The sequence below is a fragment of the Lytechinus variegatus genome, chromosome 9 (genome assembly GCF_018143015.1).
Source record: "Lytechinus variegatus isolate NC3 chromosome 9, Lvar_3.0, whole genome shotgun sequence".
Taxonomy (NCBI): Eukaryota; Metazoa; Echinodermata; class Echinoidea; order Temnopleuroida; family Toxopneustidae; genus Lytechinus; species Lytechinus variegatus.
Window position 1 is genome coordinate 33,485,839 of NC_054748.1, and position 24,061 is coordinate 33,509,899.

Below are 24,061 nucleotides of genomic sequence, written 5' to 3' on the forward strand. Positions count from 1 at the left end.
TAATCCTGATATAAGTTTTTGTCCAAAGACCATCTTGTTCCATTAGACAACAAGTTAAGGGGTACTCCTGCTGAAAACAATATCTTTAAAGAGTAAAATTTAACGAGTAAATGCTGGAAAATATTTTATCAAAATCTAATAACAAATGATAGTTTTTTAATTTAAAGTTTTGCAATATTTTGTAATATGGTTATTTACATAACGTTATGAAGGTGGGATGATGATGTCCCTAGATTACTTTTTCTAATGTCATATGAAATCACAATTTTGTCACATTGTAAAAAATGAGTCTCCCATTTTACAAGTTGCAGCAACAAATAACCAGTTGGGGTATGACATCTACTTTCTCATTGCAGATTCATGAAAGACATGCATTTGAAATGCATCAACAAAATAAAGCATACATTAAAATGTCGAAACTTATTATTCCTTGTCTGATTTGCGTGAAATTTTCAGGGTTTTGTTTGTCTGATTTTACTTCATCCATTCAGATCATCATTTTCAGCCTGGAGCACCCCTTTAAAATCAACCACTAAAACGTGATTGACAATTATCCATCCATCGAACAACATTAAGCAGGCGCTCTTTAAACCGCTCCTTCACCCCACTCATCAGCGATTCCTTCTCTTGCTCCATCTGAACGATAACCGGTTCGTTCTCATGGACCAGGTTGTCAAGGGCCTGGAAAGGGTCGTCCAAGCGGGCTAGCTCATGTACGCTCTTAAACGTTGACTGCCTGAATAGGCAGAATGAATGGAGTAGCTCTTCATGGTAACCTGAAGAAAAGTGATATTGAAATTAATGTGGTTTGTACGGTCATACAAATATATATGTGTACTGAGCTTTCAAATCTACCTACATAAACTTGACAAGGCAAGATATTTCATCTTGCCTTGTCAATTTGTTGACATTGTAAGATATGTTATCGTTCCAAGTCAACTTGGGATTATGTGAATTGATTTTAGTAAAAAAAAAGTTCTTAATGAACAGAAGTAGGATTTTGTAGGATTTTTGTCTCTGGTTTAAACATTTCAAAAGTAGTTGGAATTTTCTTCTGAGTAAACTATGAGCAGAAATCATACAGAAATCATATAGAGAAACAGAGAGTTGTTTCATGAACCAAATCATCAGTGACTTGCTCTGACCAATTTGCCCTGTTCAATCAGATGCAAAGATTTAGGGTAGCTTGTAACAATAGCTGGTGAAAATCTTTATTCATCTCATGAAATGCTTTGCATCACTCTTTTTTTTTCTTTCTACTGAGTCAAATCTAACTCACAATGGCACCAGTTTGGAGTCGATCCTATTCCGAGTTAAAATGACTCAGGTTCCAAATGAATTCCACTCAGAATGGAGCATATTGCATCAACTGACAAATTACTTGATTCTGAGTCAAAGTGACTCAAAAACTTGTCAATTTAACTCAAAACAGAGTCGACTACCAGTTAGTACCATATCTGAGCCAAATTTGACTCCTTAGAAATAAGACTGAAGCCTTACCAAGCATTTGACCCCCATTTCTTTTGAAGTAAGAGACTAAGTAGGAGTTGCATATATTTCATTTTCATCTTTAAAAAAAAATGATTCTAGTCAAATTTGACACCTAAGAAACAAGATTGAAAGCCTTAACTAGCATTTGACCTGTTTTTGTATTGGATTAAGTGACTCAATAATTGTATATTCCATTTTCATCTTTTGGGAGTTTTTTTCTCAAAAATTTGATCCTTGTCAAATTTGACTCAAAAATAAGAGTGAAAGCCTTACCCAGCATTTGACCCATGCTTGTCTTGAAGTGGCCCAATATTTGTATATTCCATTTTTATCTTCTTTTTCTGTATTTTCCAAAAAATTGATCCTAATCAAATTTGACTCGGCAATAAGAGTGAAAGCCTTACCCAGCATTTGACCCTTGTTCGTCTTGGAGTAAGCGACTACGTAAGAGTTGAATATTCCATTTTCATTGTCGATAAACCACAGGCCTTGGTTGTGTTTATGTTGGGCTAGGTTGTGTACCTCTCCCTTATACAGCCAATCCTGCTGATAATACTCTACTGCATTCTTCCTTATTGTCATCCTTCAAAAACAAAATGGGTGATTTAATAGAATTAAATTAATTACTATGCCATTGACGTGTTGTTTCTTTTATTTAAGTGATGACCACATATTGAAAAAGGTCATTTGATTAGAGGAGAGTGAGGAAGGGAGACAAGGAAAGAGAGGGCGGGGTATTATTATAATCAATAGTATTATCATTATCAATATTATTATCATTATTATCAATATTATTATTATTATCATAGAAAATTTATCATTATTATGATCATTACTTTTATTATCATTTATCATCATTATTAGTATTGTTGTAATCATAATCATTATTAGAACTATTGTCATCTTTACCATTATCATTATTATTATTATCATTATAGACAGTAGTAGTGATTATTAGTGATAGTAGTAGAACTAGTATAGTTATTACCATCCTCATTATCATCAGCTCTGTATTTATTGGCAATCTTCAATATCAATCTTTCAAACAATACTAGGGGCTCATGACACAAAACTTAGCAATGATCGTAGAATATTTAACAATTGATTGCATTGACTACAATGTACAATTAATCATGACAATCAAGCGTACGATTAATCGCAAACTTTTGTGTTACGGGACCCAGAGAAAACAGGAAAGTGTTGCCAATTTGAGGAGACTAACCAACCTGTCAAGATGAACAGTGATGTAGTCAAAGATCACAAGGTCGCTATACTGGGCGAGCTCCACGAGCTGAGTAATGTTGAGGTCAGAGAGTCCGGGAGTTGAGGGGGTGATGGTGTTGCGCTGGTTGTCATACATTATCTCTGGTAGGTCGGATCTGTATAGGGTAGACATGAAAAGAGGAATGGATCAGTAAATATTTGTTTCCATTATTGAAAAATCCACCAAACGCATCAACACACAAACACACATTCTTGTATTATTTTGAATAAGTTTTTTTATCTGCCATAGGGGGTGCTTCAAGAAAATGTTTCCAATCAATTGCATATATCCTGTAGCAATTTTACAATTGATACATCAGTTTTAACTGTGGCCTTGTCAGATTACACCCCTTGTTTCAAGATTGTAATTGATCACAGGTTACTTGCAATGCCCCAATAGACTTGAGAGGTAAAGTGACAGAGAGTGACAGTGGTATTATGAAGCCAAAGACAGATTAAGTGAAACGGACACAGGCAGGAAGAAGAGAAAGAGCTGTGTTTCCACTTTGAAGGAAAATTTCCTGAATTCCGGGAAATCTGGATCATTTTCAGGTAATTTCCGGGAAAGGACAAAAATTCCAGGAAATTCCGGGAAATCAGAAAATTACAATTAAACTACAAAAATGTAGTAACTTTTAATATTCCTGTTATGTTTAAGGAATTGTTTGCCTCTTATGTAGCTCAAAATTTTCGGGTCGCATTTTGTAATTTTGTTGCTATTCTAAAAAGTGCATTCAACAAAAGAGGTTAAATTCTTTGATTCGGTCACTTGGACCAAGTTTAGGCTCGCTTTATTGTCCGATTTTTGTTTTAAAAAATAAAATTTGAAAACTCCAGGAAATGTTCATAAATTTCGGGAAATTTGTTTTGGATCTGGGAAAAACTGAGAAAGAGAGAGATACAGATAGATAAAAAGGTTGAAGTGATCTTAATTCTATCCTCTTATTGAGTGTAAAAACTATCACTTTTCAACATATCTCTCGCACAGATCTAAAGTAGATGTGGAAACAGCAAGGAAATATTTTCTGTGAGGGGGATATTTTCCCGCATTTAAAATTACATTCATAGTGAACCCGATGACTGGTATTGCAATTGGTTCAGCTTAGATCATGGTTAATGGGAATACTACAGCTGCATGCTGTGACTCACTTTCCAATGTCATCAATCCACAAACTGAAGCTAGCGACCGTGTCGTTCTTCCACCGGGCGTTGCGGATGTCCGCAGTGACCGAAGACCACTGCGATGAACTGTCGTTGGACACGTGGGACAAGACAACCGTTGGCACGTTCTGCATGTCGAGCATTCGAGCAAGATAGTAGCAGTACAAATCACCTGAATTTTTGACCAACACGAAGAAAAATCAAAATAATGCAGAAGTAAAAAAAAAATTGCAATTTACAGTAATTGGCAATAAAGCCTGACCATGAACTCTTCTCATGTAGCTTGCTGACATTCCAAACTATCACAGCATAGCAAAACATAGATACACCAGACATAGCAAATTAAAGTATCTCAAATACGTGACGCTTAAAGAGGGCTTGTTTAACTTCATTAGGGATCTAATATTTTTCTCTTGCAGCTAATGCTATATCATATTTGGAAAATATTAGACCAGACAGGAATATCCTAAGATTTTCAGCTAATTACTTAACTATTATACCACAATCAATTACGACTACGGTCATATGCGTTCATATGGACTTATAGGGGAAGTTCACCCTGAAGAAAAGCTTGTAAAAATAGAAAATATAATAAAAAGATATTTGTGAAGGTTTGAGGAATATCCATTAACGATTAAGAAATTAGAATTTTAAGTTTTGAATTTGTGACGTCATTAACCCTAAAAAGACTGGGGGGGGGGCCTTTTAGCCCCCCCCCCGTACATAAATCGCGATAACTTTTTTGCGCATAAAGTGTTCGCGCCGCCATTTCATGACTTTTTTCTCTTGAGTTTTGCGCAACTTTTGATACCAAATTTGTATACCCCCATGCCGCAGTTGCGGAGTTACGTAACATTTTCGTATCACATGTCACGTAAGAAATTGAAATTTGTATTCGTTTGTGTGTAAAGTGTATGGTATTTGAATGTTATACACATTGTTTTCTAACTACATTTTTATTTGTTTCTTTCTATATTATGTCACTTGTGAATTCAAGTAGCAGTTCTAGGATATGAAAATAATGAAAAACATTGCATAAAAAAATAAAGAAATACATAAGAAATGCAAAATAAAGAAATACATAAGAAATTAAAATCAAAGAAAAACATAAGAAAAGTAGTGCAAAATACCAGAATCGCTTGCACAACTATATTCTTGGGTGCAGGAAACACTGAATAGACAAGTAATGTCACACTTTAGTTGATTATGCTATAATTGATATTGAATAAGTTATATATTACACAAACCCAAAATATATCTAGAATACTCAAGAATTTGCAAACAGGAATTTATGGACCGCAATAGGTACCAAAATATGAAAAATTCAATTTTTTGATAAAAATTTGCATATTTGCATAATTAATTATGAATATAATTTGCATAAATTATGTGATATCTCCTATGCTTTGTTTTCACCAGCTAGTGTACATGTAACACATCACTTGTGTATCTTCCAAGATTGCTTTGTCTCATTAGAAGAGAGTGTAATGCAATAAAACATGCCAATTATTGTATTTCTCTACATAACGCATGAGGAGTACTAATTTGCATATTTAGTAATTACTAATTTGCATAAGCATATCTAATAATTCAAGCATGAAACACAATTCCATGATAAACAACCTCTTCTAACAGCTGAAAACCTTGAAACGGGAATTTATGGACCGCAAAAGGTACCAAAGTATGAAAAATTTAATTTTTTGATAAAAATTTGCATATTCGCATAATTAATTATGCATATATTAAAAAAAAAAATGAATATCAGTATTTTGACTATGTTTTCTTTTAGAGGACATGACAAAGGATGTGTGTGCCAAATTTGGTTGCGATCGGACGACCAATGGCCGAGATCTTAGGGGGGGGCCCAAAAGGCCCCCCCCCCCAGTTTTTCTAGCCTCCAAAATAGCCCAGTCTTTTTAGGGTTAAAGATCAGTTGCCCTATTTAACTATAAAATGCATAAATTTGATTTTTTTTTCTTTTTTTTAATGGTTCGTGATGACCATTTTACATCCTTTTTAGGGACAGGTATGGAATGATTTGTCTATTCTTATACTGAAGGTACAATATAAACCATTTCCATTTTTTTTAATGACATTTTTTCATTGATTTTGTTTCCATACTAAATGTAGTAAAGCTGCTCGTATATGACGTCATACATCTAAATCAAATAATTTAAATTCTAATAAAAAAAAAGATTCGTTTATTCTGTTTTGGATTTTTCTCAAACTTTAAGCAATATTATTCATTTATTTTTCTGCTATTTTTAACATAAACTTTTTATTAAAGTGAACTTCCCCTTTAACATTTTTATAACCTAGGGGCTGGGAAGGGAAAACTATCTCTTCTTTAATATTTGTTGCAAGGCATGTGATAGCACCTAAAAATAAACTTTTCCGGGTATCCTCTTGAAACATTCCTGCGTGCATTGACAGCATTATGGTTCCCCATAGCTCAGCTTTGGCAAACCTCCACAAAATTACTTGGCCCTTTAAAGCATCAGGGGCCTGTTGCAGAAAGAGTTGCGTTTAAACGCAAGTCAGAAAATCAAACGCAAGTCCCAAATGCGCGCTGTTGATTGGTTGAAAATCAAGTTGCGCATGATTTTCAGAGTTGCAATCGATTGCAACTCTTTCTGCAACGGGCCCTGTAGGGATATCATCTTGCCTATCCTTACCCAAGACGAACTGGGCCATCGGATGCCTGTATCGAGCGCACGCAGTAGTCCCATCGTTGAAGATCACGTGTCTGTTCATGCTGCTTCCGCACTTATCCATGGAGGCATCTTCCACCCTCGCGACCCTCAACTGTCTGATTCTCTTCTTCCATGTTTCCGTTACCGAGTCGCTCAAACCTGCTCAAAATCAATCAAAGAATATTGTTAAAAGGAGAGTGTTTCATCACTATTTTTTTTCATCTAAGTTGTCTGGGGAGCGTTTCATGTAAGGTCTTGTCAGACGTTTTATCCGACAAGTCCTGTTTCATCCGACAGTTACTATAGTAACAGTGCTTCTCAACCAATCAGAATCCAGGAAAGTGGTCAGATCTGACAACTTGTCGGACGAAAATATTGATGAAACGCCCCCCGCCCCCCTGGTCTAACTATCTTATTTGTTTTGATTGGCTAAGAAGCTCATGTTTCTGTGGCTCAGGTGTCTATGTCTTTTTAAACTTTCGGATACAATATCTGACCAAACGCAACGAACCCTTTTATTAAAATCTCCAAGGGATCCCTTTCATAATGATTTTAAACTTTGTCAATAACGTTCGGTCAATAGCAACTATGTACGCATGGTAATCTATTTCTTCAAATCAAACAGTTTCTTATGATTGTTTATAGTTGAAAAAAATGTACTACAATCGTCCTTTAATGATGGGTGACGTTGAGCCATGGCCCAACATAGCAATAAGATATTTCCCCTTTCCCACCGGAAATAAAGCATATTCTTGATTTTTAATAAGTTCCAACCACCATACCATGTTCTATGCAATTATTATGAACTCATTTGGGAAGACCTTAATTTAAGTGTGGTACTTCTCACCGAGGTCACGTAAAGGGTATCTGGGGGCAAGTTCATTGAATGTTAGAGTGCTTGATCATGATAGCCTAGAAAAAAGAACCGGTGTCATGAGGAGCTTAGAATATTCTATTAAGCACTCAAGAACATTGTTCTTTTTGTTGTATATCATTTTTATCATTATTACTTTTGACTCCGCTTCAATCATCACATAGCAAGATCATAATTCATAAAATATTACCTGGTGGAATTGCGCCTTCGATCGTTGCTGACCAGATCATCCCGTCATTCACTGCATGGGTACTTCCTACAGCATTTAAGAAAGAGCGCTTTGCAAAAACTGGGTGCTTTTGGCTTGCATCTCTTGAGGTCGTTGAAGTTTGCAGATTCTCCCGATGACGTTGATGCTTCTTTTGCTGCTGCTGTTGGTGATGATGTTGTTGCTTCTGTTGTTGAACTTGGTGACTTTTAGGGGATGTTTCCGGTGATGATTCGTTAAAATGTTGCTGGTGTTGCATTTGGAATTGTTGATTCGATCTTCTACCGTCTCTTAGAACAGAGACATTTGACTTGTGATGGAAGGAGTGTCCTTTTGGGGTGCCTGGGTGTTGCTTTTTGGTCGCTTCAACTGCATCAGGATTTTCCTGGTTGACGTGGCCCCTAAGATTCATATCTTTGGAAGGTGACGATGACTGGGTTTTGGCTTCTAGAAAATTTGCAGCATTGTTCGAATAACGATGGATCGTTCCAGCGATCTCATCAGCAACTTCTATGTGTTTGTTTGGACAGTTAACGGTGTTACAGATCTTGGGGACACCATGATCTCCGAGACAGGTGACTCCCCTGACCAACACCAGGGCAGACAGAAGAGCGTGAATATGGGAGACGCTGCAAATAGCCATGACTTTCTAGAGGGGCTTTGAACGGTGGGGAACGGCAGGCAGTAATGTTGCGATGTTTCAGATGATTCATTTAAAGTGGCCAGCACTTAACACCAAATTCAATACCGTAAACCTGTAAAATGCAAAATAAAAATGAGAATATGTGAAAAAATGCGTTTCGTTCTGTTACTTAATATCAGGACAAAACACACTAATGTTTTCATTTTTGGATCAACCTACTTTATTCTATAATAATTTGTCATAACATGATGAAGGCATCCACTTTATGTGAAATGACACAGGAGCCTATGACATGCCAAAGAAGGAAAAACAAAATCTGAGCAAGAAAAGATTATAACCGACTCAGTACTTCGTCAGAATTCAATGCGCCTTCAGGAGATACAAGTTGTGACTATTTTGGGAAAGAAGTATTTATTAAGAACGAAAGAATATTACAAGATCCCAGATGTGACCTGGGTCTCGTAACACAAAGGTTAGCGATTGATCATACCTTGTTTATTACGATCAATAATTGTACATTGTAGCCAATGCAATCAATCGTACACAAAAATGTTCTTTGTGTTACGGTCCCCTGGTCAGAAAAAAAGTTCTTCGTATACAATCAAGAAACAATTTTTTATGAGAAAGAGCTCCTTTCTATACACAAGGAGAAATGACGGCCATCTCAGAAAAGTCTCGTCAGAATTCAATGGGTTTTTTTTTGGGGGGGGGGCAAAGAAGAATACTCGCTAACAATATTTTTTCCATGAACAGCCAAAGAGTTCCCCAAAATGACCTCGTCCGAAAAGTTTTAAAGGATAAACAAATAACTTTAGACACATTTGTCATAAAGAAAACTTCTACCAACAACAAAAGTATATACCTAGACTCAAGAAGTAACCCTGTCAGGCCAACAAAAAAGGTGTGTTTCGTACGAAAATGGATCAGCCTCTTCTAAGAAAAAACACATAAACACATAATAGTCTTGTTGGAATTAAAAATTTGCTATTTGATAAACAAATTAAGAACAATGTAATTATAAATCATCCATTTCTCGGATCAACGCAAGAATAAAGCGATGTCTAAAAAGTAATACCCAACAAAATTAAAACATTCCTTCCAAAAAAGCCTTTTAGAAAAAAAATATTCCCACATCTCAGAGGTTCCTCATGAGAAATCGAAATTTCTTAGGGATAGCGGAGTAGAAAGTATGAGAAAAAAAATCCTTTCTCGAAACAACGAAAGAATATACCCAGATCCCAAAAGTGACCTCGTTGGGTCAATAAACTCAAAACTCACAGACCAAAGAGACAGTTCCATTGCTAATCCAAATATAATGACAAACCCAATGAACAGCTCAGACGTTTATATACACGCAAAGTTACACCTGGAAAGTTTTAGAGAGATATTTCCTTGGTTAACCTTCGCTTATGCGTTTCACTGCATATGGAATCCATAGGCCCGTTTCATAAAAAGTTACAACTGTTTAACTTTGCCATTATGGCAACTAACATGACAACATGACTCAGCAGCCAATCATACTCAAGTTTACCATGGTAGTGAGTTGCCATAATGACAAAGTTTCCACAGTTTTAAACTCTACATGAAACGGGTCCCTGATCCGTCGTCTGGTATAAAGCCAGTTCGTAGTTCCTTTCTGCGCATGATCAGAGGAAGGTCATTTGTACTAAAGTGACATGGTGGTTTAAAATCTAATGAGATAAGCACCAACTTTGATGTCTTGCTTATTCATATATTCTTTTGAATTGTGGTTTTCCTTTACATCCACAAAAAACAACAATGCATCCACGAACGACTGGTATTCCACAGTTTGCCAAGTACATTGTACAACATGCTATGATACGCATTCAAAGTAGGAATGCAACAAATACCTTCATAAAGTGTTCATTGGTGTGCTATTCTAGTCACCTGGTCTATTCAATTTCTTCATCCTGCTATGTAAGGCAAGCTTACGTAATATCTTGCTTTGAAATCTGCCTATCATAATGAAAGAAATGAAAGGTCATTTGACCAAAATTGTCCATGAAGTAACTACGAACTGGTCTACTGACCAACAGCTTTGCAGTTTAGATGTTGTCTATTTGATTTGAACAAGGGGATTCCAGAGCATGACTAACACTTTGATCCTTTTCTTGTCCTTTTCACAATTACAAGAGATATCAACTTGTTTGTCTCTTCACGTATCTTTAACGAGTTGTATTGTTTCATGTATGCGTCAGTCAGCCCAGACCAACGACATCCAACCAGGGGCGGATCCATGATTTTCCAAGGGGGGGCACTTGTGTTAGAACGATATATTTACATTAAAAAATATTGACTATGACTCTCAAAGGGGGGGCACGGATCGGATGTGCCCCCTGGACTGGATTCGCAACTGCATCAAACCCAAACTGGCTTATAAATACAGTGGTGCTCAAAATATTACTCATAGTGAGCCCCATCAGACAATGAACACATTTTTAAGTGTTCAAGGTCTGCCATGTTTTACATATCTAATTGTGGAGTCATGTGATAAAATATTGCACTCAATAAAGTTATAGTTTCTCCCGGGAGTTTCTCTCGGCTCGCCGACCATTGCAATGTTATTGTCTACATTCAACACTCAGCATGAAGTAGCCTACATCTTGTGGCGAGGTTCACTAACTTTCGAGCACAGCTGTATACGCCATTAGAAACTACGTTGTCAATTTAAAAGAGCACGAAAAGGTGACAAGATACACAAGTAAACAACATCCTCTTATGTCACCTCGTAAAGAAAAAGAGCAAATAAAGTCAGACAAAAAAGTGTGAAATCGCAAACTCGCGCTAAAATCTCCAATGAAATCCTATATCCGACCTGATTTGATACTTCGTTCCCACCTGAAAATCGTGAACGTATAATGGTACATGTATTTGACGATTAAAAGGGACCGGATAAAACTCATATCATTCTTCAGAAACCAGTGAAATAATATAACAGTGGTGCTTGAAATTTTTTGGGCTATAAACATGATAAAGTTCCCTACCTATTCGACCTTTGCCAGCTTTAATACTGCCTTATGCTGGAAACTGCTTTCATTTTTTTCAAGACGAAACCTAATATAGGAGATAACATCGGAAATTCATGGAATTCAATGTCAAATAGGAAAAGATATAAATTTTCATGTGTTATTGTGTTCGATTTTCAAGTTAATGGGGGATAATCAAGTCTTAAAAGTAGCTTCAAGATGAAACAGGTGACAATTGACCTTTACGAGGTAAAAAGCATAGCGAGGAGTTCCGACACTGCATGGCAAGCAAAACGAAATTAGCACCCCTTCTCCTGCTTCTAACAGCCGATTTTCCCAAAGTAAGTTCCACCTCCCCCAAAATGTGCACTGCCTCATACCATGTACTTTAGTTCGACCTCCCATGTTCAACCCAGCTTTCGCCCTTGCTGCTTGCCGAGATGTCCATGGAGTGTACAAGCTGAGTATCCAGTTGAGACAAAACCTCCCGGAAGGTGTAAAATTCAGGAGAAAAGGGAGTTGAATTTGGAAAGGGTGAAAATTCCTATAATAATCTCCTCCCATGTTTAACCCAGCTTTCGCCCTTGCCGAGATGTCCATGGAGTGTACAAGCTGAGTCTCCAGTTGAGACAAAACCTCCCGGAAGGTGTAAAATTCAGGAGAAAGGGGAGCGCCAAAGGGGGTTGAATTTAGAAAGGGTGAAAATTCCCTTTATGGGAAGATTAATAATATCATTCACATCCAGAGAAGTTACTGGCGCAAAAGGTTGGAAGGGACATTATTTCAGCAGTTTCCTCTTGGTTCAGGCGTTGGAAGGGGCCCAAATTTATCGCCTGTCCTTGTCGCCGATTATAAGTAGAGAAACGACATCGTCTACTTTGCCGATTCCAAGGGTACGCAATTATAGAATAATAAATGCCTTAATTGACTGGATTCCTTTATCAAACATGTACGACTTCACAATGGAGCGTATTCTGTTAAAGAAGATAAGTGTTTACCTTCTGAGCATTAAAGTGGGAGAAGGTAAGGTCATGCTATTATCGGGTAGAGCCTCGTTGAATAGATGAGAAGGGGGAACTCTTATTGTATAGGGATTCTATAAGCACAGTCTCCTGCGGTTTGTCCATACACATTCGGAAACAAGATAAAAACGCTGTTCAAAATATTTTCAATCACTACAAACTTTAAAGAAGTTGTTTAAACTTTCAAGCAACAATTATTGTTGTGTGAAAGTTGAAAGTTTAAACAATATCTGTTTCATGTGACAGTATTAAACAACGTGCTTTAAAGGTTTAAACAACGTTTTTGTACATTCTTAAAACAAATCAGTCATAATGACCAGACAAGTAGTCCGCCGGGTACAGCTGATATGCTAGTCACATCTCTGACATAATAGAAATCACTAGAATCTAGTGAAATACGACCAGAAAACAGTCAAATATGACTAGAATAACAGTTGACCCATGAAGCTGACCCTATTAACTAGGGATATTGTTGACTGATTTGTTTTTAGAGTGTACAGTGTAGATTATTATTCCGCTCATCAAACAATCGGAAACAGCCTACGTTTGTTTCAAAAAGCGATATTACGATATGACACATACAATCCAAAAGGTTATACAATTTAAGCGTTAAAAAATCGGGTTCTTCCAAATCTACACAAACAGATGCTAATCACGTCATAGTGACCGGTTCATAAAGACTTGATAATTCACAATTGCTATAACAAGTTTACCGTTAGCCAATCGTATCCACTGATTTTAGTAATTGTAAACTGTTATTACAATTTTGTTCTAATAACAAGTTTTGTGAAACAGGCCCCTGATTCTACTTTTTCCATAGGAGATGACGCCACATCTGACTGTTTCTTGGGCCAGCGTATGCCAATCTACTTATGGTATCATTCGTTTTCTCATTTTAATTTTATTTGGCAGTTATCAAGTATCAATAGATATAAGCTAAATATCAAATATCATAATTACAATGTAAAGTGCTTAGAAAGTATTAAGCGCTATATAATTATAACCATCATTTATTTCATTCGATTTCGTGATATCAAGTATTTGATGTCTTATTAAAATGTATTATTATTAAGAAACCAGTAAATAATAAAGCGACTTGCCAAAGGCCTAATCGAACGTCGGGCTTGCTACCGAACGTAATTTCCAGGTCCAAATGTCATGAATGTGTGATTCACCTGCTTGGAGAGAGAAATCTCACTAGCCGCTGGTCAGATTTACAATTTCAGAAGAAATTGACAAGCCCTCTACCGCACCGCACCCCCCCCCCCCCTCCCAAAAAAAAGAGGAAGAAGACAAAGTTATCAACATTCCCGCATTAATTTCCAATACAAATTCCCATTTTACCAGCAAAAACCTAAGTGTCTTCATGGGGTTGGAAATGCCCTTCCTTTTTCTACTTAACATAAACAGGCGCATGTGGGGGTGCGGGCGCACATTATCATTTTACTTGTCAACATTTTCGGGACACGAAATTCCCTTCACTGTGGGCTGATGACCTCTCCTACTTTTTTTCAAATACTTTTTATTTTGCTTGTCAAATTTTTAGACATTTTTCACACCCCGTGTAAAGTCCGACTCTGGATCCGCGCCATTCACACAAGGAAACACTTCACTTTCTGAAACTGCGCCAACAATGGGGGACTTTATTTAGAATCCCCCTGCCCAAATCACTCGTCTATACAGGACTCGGTGATACAGGTGCGATCATTGTGTCTAAACCCTTTTTACATGGTTTAGTGAAACGTATTTTATATTTTGTTCTTTATTTGCATAATACTTAGAGAATCGTGATTAAATAGTGAGTTATTGGGTCACCCATTATGCCCCGTTATGGTAGACAGAGAGGGTGAGATGGGTCGACAAAGAGAACGGAAGAAAGAGAGAGGGGAAGGGAGGCGGGGCCAAGAAAGGGAGGATGGGAGTAAACTCAGCCAGATTTTGGAATGTAAAGAGTGATATTGCGATGAGTTTGAGAAGTAAAAAGTAAATTTGAATTCACGTGTTTAAACAAAATGTGTTTTTTAATCTTCTAAAACGGCCTTCGAATTATCTAGGCACATATTTCCCCACCGGGTAAATTTAAGTTCTGTTCTCTGAAGTCACATTTGTTTTCAGCTAAAACCAATAAGCCAAAGGGAGTACTTAGACATGTTAGAGTTTGATCCCACTAAAACACCCTCTTTTTTTCATGATTTAAACAAGATTTCCTTTCAAGATGAATATCGATACATCCAAATCAAGAAATCAAACAAGAAGGAATGAAACCTCTTACAGAATCATAGTTCATACATATGACAAAAAAATAATCTCATACTTTAACTATCCACCACCACACACACACGTTATCACTCCAACTCGGGACAAGGTAAGGTGCACAAAGTCGATTTGACCACACTTTCTTCGAGCATGCTTCGAGTATCATGTCAGACGACGAGTTAGATTGAATAAAGAAGATGTTTCTACTATTTTCATATCATTTATCCAGATTCTCGACGCTAATCATCGTGACCATACCACTGAAATTTTAGAGGGATGGTCCGGGCTGAAAATATTTATAGCTAAATAAAGTAGAATTCACTGAGCAAAATGCCGAAAAATTCACCAAAATCGGAAAAAATAACAAAGTTATTGAATTTCAAAGTTTAGCAATATTTTGAGAAAACAGTCGCATGAATATTTATTAGGTGGGCTGATGATGTCACATCTCCACTTGTTCTTTTGTATTTTGTTATATGAAATTAGGTTTATTCAATTTTTTCCTCCAAGAACTATACAAATTGAACTGACAACTGATTTAGCGCATTAGATATTTATTGCTGCCACTTATCTCATTATAAGGAGACATATTATTCACACAAGTATGAAATAATGACTTATGATTTCATGTAATAACATAAGAAAACGGAAAGTGGGGATTTGACATCATCAGCCCACCTAATGAATATTCATGACGACTGTGTTCACAAAATATTGCTAAACTTTAAACTTCAATAACTTTATTATTTGTTATCCGATTTTGATGAAATTTTGGCATTTTGATCAGTGAACTCTACTCTATGTATTGAGATATAAATATTTTCAGCCCGGACCCTCCCTTTAAGAGGCAAAACCTCTATATTTCTATTATGTACTTTCAGTGAAAAGTAAGAAAAAATAATATGGATCTTTGTACAATGGAATAATGGACCACCAAACGCGGACCGAAAGATACCATACATTTTGGTCCAAACGTAATGTCAAAGAAACAAGAGCTTTCCGAATTCAGACAGGTAAACCTTGCTTATCAATGATTCCACGAGTTTAAATGAGAAGTAAGCTTAGCATCTACAAAACGAATTGTACGTGTTACTATTTTCATTTGATGATCCTAATTTGGATTATCTGAGTATAATTTTCCAAAAAGGCAAAGCTCTTTTTATTGTAAACCAGTATAACGTGTGCATTATAAAGATGACCTGCAAATGACTTCTTTATTATGGATTCTAGTAAATGCGTATTTATAATATCCTTCGGATGTTGCCCCTTGTAAAAACCCTAGAGATTATTTTATTTGGAACGCCGCTTAAGAGTATGATCAGTGAGAAATCAATGCTTTTGGAATTCCCACCAATGCTGCCAAGAAAAAAGACGGAGAAAACAATAGATCGAGTGACCACGAAGAGTTCCCAAACAAAATTTGTTCAGAGAAAAAGTATGCAAGTCCTTGCTATACTGACGAAAATACTCATTTATCCCAAGGTCTACATGACCTGTCGAGCATATTCGATTTGTATACAAACAAACTTTTGGATTTGAATTCAATTCCTTTCCAAATTTAAAAAAATGTATATATTTGGATCGAAAATAAATCCAGTTTTCGACTGGCCACTATTCAGAGTCGGTCTAGATTGATTCTAAATCCTTGAAGTGAGAGTCCAATTTACCATTCATGCATATATTTATTAAATTTATCTCTCAACAAAGTATCTGGCAAAATGTAAAGTAAATTGATAAATGATATAATTATTTTAATGTCACACACACACTAAAATTAGTTTACATATTCCTATAGGAGATTACACAGTATATGGAAAGATAAGAAAATATGCATGTAAGAAATATTAAGTTGAATCGATAGATGGAAAATACTAAATTTCTTCAATACAGGATAAAGCTTTCATTTATGAGACACTACCTTCATTCTCAGATACAGTGTAATTGCAGACGACAAACATTTTGATAAACACACACAAAAGGATTTGAAATATTCGTCGTGAGAGAACTGTATGGCCCGGTATTGAATTTTACACAAAGGGGGTATACGCTCATTAAATTTCTCAAGATGGTTACTCTTTGATGACATTGAAAAATAAATTAGGCAATGGGCAATATTATTCTTACGCGTAATTGTGTATACACGAATTATAAACCGGATGAAAGAGCACGCATTGAAATTTTATCAAAAAGGGATATACGCATTGTTGGATCCTAATTGACCTTTGTAATATCATTTTGAAAATGAGTAAAAGATGAAGGTAGGGAGGAGATAGGAGAAATGAAAGATAATGTGAATTGGGTAAGGGGAGTGCATCTGGTAGAAATAACAAAAGCACAGTTTGTTAATCGTGTGTTAAAAGTTTGTTAGTGTGAGGATTGAGTGTGTTCAAAGTGTGTGAAGTGTGCTAATAATGGGTTGACAGAGTGTTAAATGTATATTCACAGTGTGTAAACAGTGTGTTCACAATATGTGAAGCGTGTTATCAGTGTGTTAACAGTATGTTCACATTGTGTTCACATTGCTTCTACGGTTTATTAACCGTGTGAACAAAGTGTGATCAGTGTGTTCACACAGCAGACTGTGTGAAGATGCGATTCACAGCATGAAAATTAATATTACACTCTAAATTACAGGGATTTAAAATAAGTCCAGATGGACTGTAGTTAGGGACCAATCGATTTCTGGATTTAGTTTTAATCCTAAAGACTTCAATTTAAATCTCAAATGATTTAAATTCAAATCTTTCGAGATTTAAAAATGAATCTTTAGGATTCAAACTAAATCCGGAATTCGATTGGTCCCTTAGTACAGTCCATGTGGACTTATTTTAAATTCCTGTAATTTAGAGTGTTAGTTTATACTGTGGATACCTCTCGAATGTGCGTGTTCACACAGTCTATTGTGATTCACATTGTTAAAATGCTGAAATAAGAGTTAAGAAATGTTCAAACTTCATGGACAAGTTGAATGTATTCACAGTGTGTTAACAAATTTGATCCTACAAGGATGTGATTCACACTGTTAGATAGCTAACTGTCACAGTGTGAAGATAATTCCAGTGTGGACACCTCTACAGTATATTCACAGTGTGTTCATAAAGAGTGATTGTAAAAACGTGATTCAAACCGTCAAAATGCTCAAAACCATCAGTGTGAAGATATGTTCACACTGTGGACACCTCGATGGGGTGACTGTCCACAGCGTGTTCACATTATCAACTTTTTAATGTGTGATTTTAACTGCTGAAATGCTGAAAAAAAAATTACCAGTGTGAAGATGATTTTATATTGTATTCCACACTGTGAACACACTAAGGCACATTGTGTTCTTTCCAGCAAGGAGGGGGGGAGCGAAAATATAGATAGCTTGGAGGAGAGAGAAAAAAGAACGAGATGTAAAGAGACAGTGGAATAGAAGGAGAGAGGGATCATTAATTTTGACGAGGGGCAAATATGCTTCCGACTTTATGTCTCTACATCCAAGTAAAATAAGTACATTATTGTAAGTAAATTACGTGGTTGACAGAGAGGGGGGAGAGGGAGCGGGGTGTACATTAAAGTTTGAAAAGACATTACAATGAAAATGACTGAGAGAGGAAGAGAAGGGGTGGCTTTATTGAAGTTTTAAAAAGGTGTCACAACACAACAGAGGTTAACTGGTAATTCATCATCACTTTATAGCAATGTTTTGACACCAAACAATCATTTTCACTTGTCGTTCCTCGTCAACGGAATGACTTTCTTCTGAGAAGTCAATGAACATGATGAAAGGGAACAAAACAAAACCCACAGAACGCCAATTTAACGTTTATTCAAGAAAACCTTCTGGGATATTACTCAATTCTTATCGCGCTTTACCTTAATTACGTGATTCACTTAAAATGCATGATAATACTTCCATAATTTGGCCTATTCACAAAATCAGAATTCGCGACTCTTTCCTCATTATAAAGATCAAGTCCACAGCAGGAAAATGCTGACTTGAATAAATAGAGATAAATCAAACTAGCCTACTGCTGAAAATTTCATCAGAATCGGCTGTAAAATAAGAAAGTTATGACATTTTAAAGTTTCGCTTATTTTTTACAAGACAGTGATATGCACAACTAGGTGAGTCAGTCGATGATGTCCATCACTCAGTATTTATTTGTTTATTGTTTGAATTATACAATATATTTTTTTTGGTTAGATTTGACAATAATTACCAACTTGACTGAACCATATAATATTAAACAATGCTAATTCCATGTTCAGGGAGGAATTAATCGTTGTATCACTTGACAATGAGAAAATTAGAATATTTCCTATAATAAACTACAACATAAATAGTGAGTGGATGACGTCATAGTGTCCCCACTTGCATACCAGCCAGGATGTGCATCTGTTTTGTGGAATCAAGCGAAACTTTAACTTGTCATAACTTTCTTATTTTACATCCGATTTTGATGAAAATTTTAGCGTTATGCTTGTTGGATTTTTCTCTTTTTATTCAAATCAACTTTATGCTGGGGTGGACTTGTCCTTTAATTATATACAGACCCAAAAAACATTAATATATTATTTTCACCCCCCGCTGTATACCAAGTAAGCCAACTTGATGACGACAATAATTTTAATACCAATCGCAAACAATGGGTCTAGCATTTCCACATTAAAAGGATGCTATAACTTAGACACAAACACTCTCAATGTGCACTATGTGCTGCATGGCCACATGTAGACCGTCCATTGATCCCTTTTGTAAATTAAGAATAATAATGGGCCTAAATGTTTACCCTGCGTCTCATCCCAATGTTTGTGTATATATTGTGTATGGCATGACGGAGAAAGGCAAATTTCTGTTCATTAACTCATTAATATGAATATACACTGCAAAAACTCTGGTGTTGATTTAACATCAGCCCGGAATCTATATGTCCACACCAGAGAAGTGTTAAGCAACACCATTATCGTTTTGGTCTAATACTAGATGGGTGCTTATACAACACCAATTAGTATTAAAACAGCATCGGTTTGATTCAAAACTGGTGTTTCAATACTTCTCTGGCGTGGACATAGATAGATTCTGGGCTGGTGTTAACTCAACAACGGAGTTTTTGCAGTGTGCTTAATTCATTACACCGAAAATTTCTTGTCGAAACACAATCCAGAAACTTCAGACTATTATGATCCTCGACCATCCATTACATAATTGTACACGAAATAATTCACCTTTCGTTCGCACCCATGAAGAAAGGTTGCACCCAATTGACTACTATAATCTCGTCATTTTAGCCAGCCTTGTTTTTGAAGAGCTCTTCGCTGTGCCACAAGAATCGATAACCTTCGCAGAACTATTATTCATGTGCATGTCAGAGCTGATCGCTTCCTTTTTGGAACAAAGGCAATAAAGAGGAAGACGTTTTACTATATTGTGTGGTTTGTGATGGCCTATAATGACTCACAATAAGAGCTTTCGGTTCCCCTCTTAAAAGAGTGGGTCAAGTATGACCACACCTTAACATAGAGAAAATGGTTTTTAAGACCAATATATACTTCCGTCTTTATCTCCAACATGCATGATAGCACGAATAAATGTATTAATAATCCTTAGTGAGTGAATGAATGAATGATTGAATGAATAGATAAATGAACTATGAATGAATGAATTAACAAATGGATGGATGAATGGATGATGAATCAATTATTGAATGAACGAATATACGGAAAAGGGTTGACTGAAAGAATGCATCATGGTGGTGCCCCACCCATGAGTTTGTGTTTTTTTTAATGAAAACTTCTAGGGGCTCCTAATCCCATGATTTTATCTAATTTGTATATACCTGTATTTTTATGATTGATTGAATAAAATAAATTTTGAATTTAATTTAATTTAATGATTTGACAATGAATGAATTAGTTATTGAATGAATAAATGAACAAACCCTGAACGAATGAACAAACGGAGAATGGTTGATGGAATAAATAGATTAATGAATAATTTATCAATTTAAATTTTGTTTCCCATCGATAAAAATGTTCAAAATCAATCAAAATACTTCCTGATTCTTATACCAATAAAGTGGTTGGTTTAGACAATTTTGTCGGTCGGAAACATATTTATCAAGATGAAAGTTATTTTGATGAATTCTTTATAAAAAAGTGAACAAGACTGGAATATTCGAAGTTCACAATATTATTATGACAACGCTTTTCTCATTAAAGAAGAATACAAGGCATGGAAAATAATACAAAACCGGCAAAAGCATTTAACAATTCATTAGTTGTCTCGACATGCTCGATGAATGAATTATCAAAGTCTGTATAATTTTGAAGTACATCTCAAATTCTTAATTACTCTTAACTATTTTAAAAAACTATTATTATGTTCATAATGTAAACTAAACTTTAGGGTGGAAAAAATATCTGACAATGCATGCCGTGGAAGAACTATAACTATTATTATCATCCAACCGGAAATTCATAGAGGCATTATTTAGTTGCCCAATCGAAATGCGTCAATGGAACAGAATCATCGCTACACATGCAGTAAAAAATATATATATATATACAACGCTGTTTACTATATGAACCTTCCAGTAATTGTTTAAACAAGTGTTTTAATCTTAAGCAACAAAGTTTAATTTTCAATATCCAATCTACAATAAATTAAACATGATTGTTAAATGGTTAAACAAACACTGTAAAGTTCTTAGTAAACCGCGTTGTATAAAATCTTAAACAACGTTTTTACTGTTTAAAGATACTTTTAATTGGGAACGAGGAAAATAGTTCTAAACATTATAAAAATAACGCCTGCAGAAAATCTACTACTTACTCTCCGCACTCACTCCTGGTACCAATGAGGTCCAAACATTACACCCATACACTGCTAAAACTCCGGTGTTGATTTAACACCAGCCCGGAATCTATATATGACCACACCAGAGAAGTATTGAAATAACACCAGTTTGGAATCAAATCGATTTTGTTTTAATACTAATTGATGTTGTACAAACACCTATCTGGTGTTAGACCAAAACCAAACTGGTGTTGTTTCACACCTCTCTGGTGTGGACATATATAGATTCCGAGCTGGTGTTAAATCAACACTAGAATGTTTGCAGTGTATTTTTAAAGCTTACCACTGCACTTCTTTTTGATGTACGCGTTTCCCAAGAGAAAGGCACGGCAAAGCGATTTATACTTAGTGTGGGCCTGTAAGAATTTATACTGGTGGAAAAGAGGAAATTGTGGCTCGATCGTTGGGGAGACTAATAATTTCCCAAGACTTCTCGGTAATTTTTCAACAGCGTTTGCAAAGTGAGGATAAAGAATGGGGCATTCCCCAAATAATTCACCAATTCAATTGCGGTACTACAAGGAAAGAAGTGAGAGCGGTAGGTATGACGAGTGATATAGGAGGGGAGGGGTCGAAAATGTTGAAAAAGAAAACAAGAAACACCGGGGCCACGTCCTGTTCGTTTCCAAGACATTTTGATTATCGATAATCTTAACACCTTGATAGGTCTTTCAAAATAATTTGCCTTTATATTCGATCTTGCGGTTAACAACACCATCATTATCGTCATCCTTATCATAATTATTATTGACATCATCACCATCGTCATCATTAACATCATCACTACCACCATCGTCATAATCATCATCATAATTATCATCACCACCATCATCATCACCGTCGTCATCACTAACATCACAACCACCACCACCATCATCGTCATCGTCATAATCATCATGATCATGATCATCACTATAATCACCATCATCATCATCATGATCATCATGATCATCATCATTATCACCAGCATCACCATTATCGCCATTTTCATCATTATCATCATCACCGTCGTCATTATCATCATCACCATTCAGCAGCGTACGTCATCATCACCACTCGTGTCCATTATCAAAATCTACATTTCTACATCGTCGTCAACATGCATTTGCAATGTTATTACCATTCCAGACAATTTAATTCGGGCACTTAAGCGATTGAAAATAAGTGGTAGTCGTACATGCAAATTGCACCCGCCCCCCCCCCCCCCCCCCTCCCCCTATAAATGCTGTAATAAGCATACACATAGAGAAAGTGTCTATCACGACGTAACCTCAATCAAACGAAAGTGCTGCTATTTCCAGTCATCATTCCAATCCAATTCGACATATTTGCTTGGATTTCTTACCCCAATCGTCTTTTTCGTCTATCCGTGCGGCGAGTTGGCCCGCTCCCGGAATCTCCCTGTAAATGAATCTGTGGTTGACGCCAGAACTCCGCCGCCGACGACGACTTGGAACGGGATTCTCCCCGACTAGCGCATAAAATGCGGGGCTATCGCTGCGTAAGTGGCGACATGTATATACGGCGCCGCAGAAATAAGTGTCCGCCCCGTGCGTTAAGTACACACCACTGAACTGTCTACATTAATGGCCCGCCAGATCTTCACCGCGGGGAGTACAATAGAAAGGTATGGATACGAGCACCACTATTTGTGGTAAGGGCATTTTAACAAAAGAAACAATCAGGTGAATAAAAAAGGTTACCGGCGCATGACTCCAGGTTTTTTTCTTCTTCGTCATGTGGCGATCTCTCTCAGTTCATTCATGAGCCCTTCATGCGGCAATAGGAGCTTGCATTATTGCGTAATAATCGGCGAACCGATATTTCGTCACTTTATTCTTTTCTTGGCGAATGTTAGCTTGGTGATTGAGGAAGGGTGTGTCGTGTACAGGGGAGTGTTCAGGTGTTCAGTTGGGATTTGTTGGTTGAGTTTGGTCAACTGCTTATACGAATCCAGGGCAGGGTGACCAGATTTCACAAAATGAAATACGGGACAATCGACAAAATAAGATCAACAAAGAAGGCTACAGTGTTAGACTTGTGAAAAAATATAAAGAATTGGAAGGGAGGGTGAACAAAAGAATAAAGGAGAGAAAAAAAGAGATGAATTGAGAAGAAAGAAAAAAATGAAGGGGAAATGAAGGGAAAAAAGAAAAGAAAGTTAGAATGAAAGAAGGATGAAAGAAAGGATAAAAGAGAAAAAAGGTTTTCATCATTCTTTGAGTTGAATATAGAAAGAAAGGAAGAGAAGTTAAATAAATGTGTGAATTCAAAGACAAAATGAAGGAGAGAAAAACAGTAAGAAAAAAGGAGGAAAGAAAAATAAAGGAAAGTCATGTTTCCTTCATTCTTTGAAAGTAAGAAACAAAGAAAGAAGTAAAACAGGAAGGAAGGGAAAGAAAGAATAAGGGAAATAAAGGAAAAGAATAAGCGAAAAATAAAATAAAGAATGAAAGAAAGGAGGAAAGAGAGGGAGGAGAGAATGAAAAAAGAAGAAAATAATGGAAGGAGAGAAAGAACGAAAAGTAAAAGGAGAGAGAGGGAGAAGGAAGCAAAGAAAAGTTTAAGGAAAAAATTAAGAAAATTAAAAAAAGAGAGAAAAACAGTAAGAAAAAAGGAGGA

At 36.2% G+C, this 24,061-nt stretch overlaps 1 protein-coding gene across 2 annotated transcripts; it reads right to left on the reverse strand.

Moving 5' to 3' along the window:
- Window positions 1-247: 247 nt before the first annotated feature.
- Window positions 248-22,965, reverse strand: LOC121421802 (four-jointed box protein 1-like). 2 transcript variants are annotated; one of them, XM_041616603.1, is made up of 8 exons: window positions 22,785-22,965; window positions 11,339-11,408; window positions 7,673-8,445; window positions 6,591-6,767; window positions 3,904-4,087; window positions 2,718-2,870; window positions 1,896-2,074; window positions 248-776 (listed from the first exon to the last, which is right to left on the reverse strand). In XM_041616603.1, exons 3-8 carry the CDS (start codon window positions 8,331-8,333, stop codon window positions 526-528), a joined length of 1,605 nt encoding a protein of 534 aa, XP_041472537.1. In that variant the 5' UTR covers window positions 8,334-8,445; window positions 11,339-11,408; window positions 22,785-22,965; the 3' UTR covers window positions 248-525. The 2 variants fall into 2 exon arrangements, with proteins under 2 accessions (XP_041472537.1, XP_041472536.1); XM_041616602.1 differs by lacking the exon at window positions 11,339-11,408.
- Between the last annotated feature and the right edge of the window lie 1,096 nt (window positions 22,966-24,061).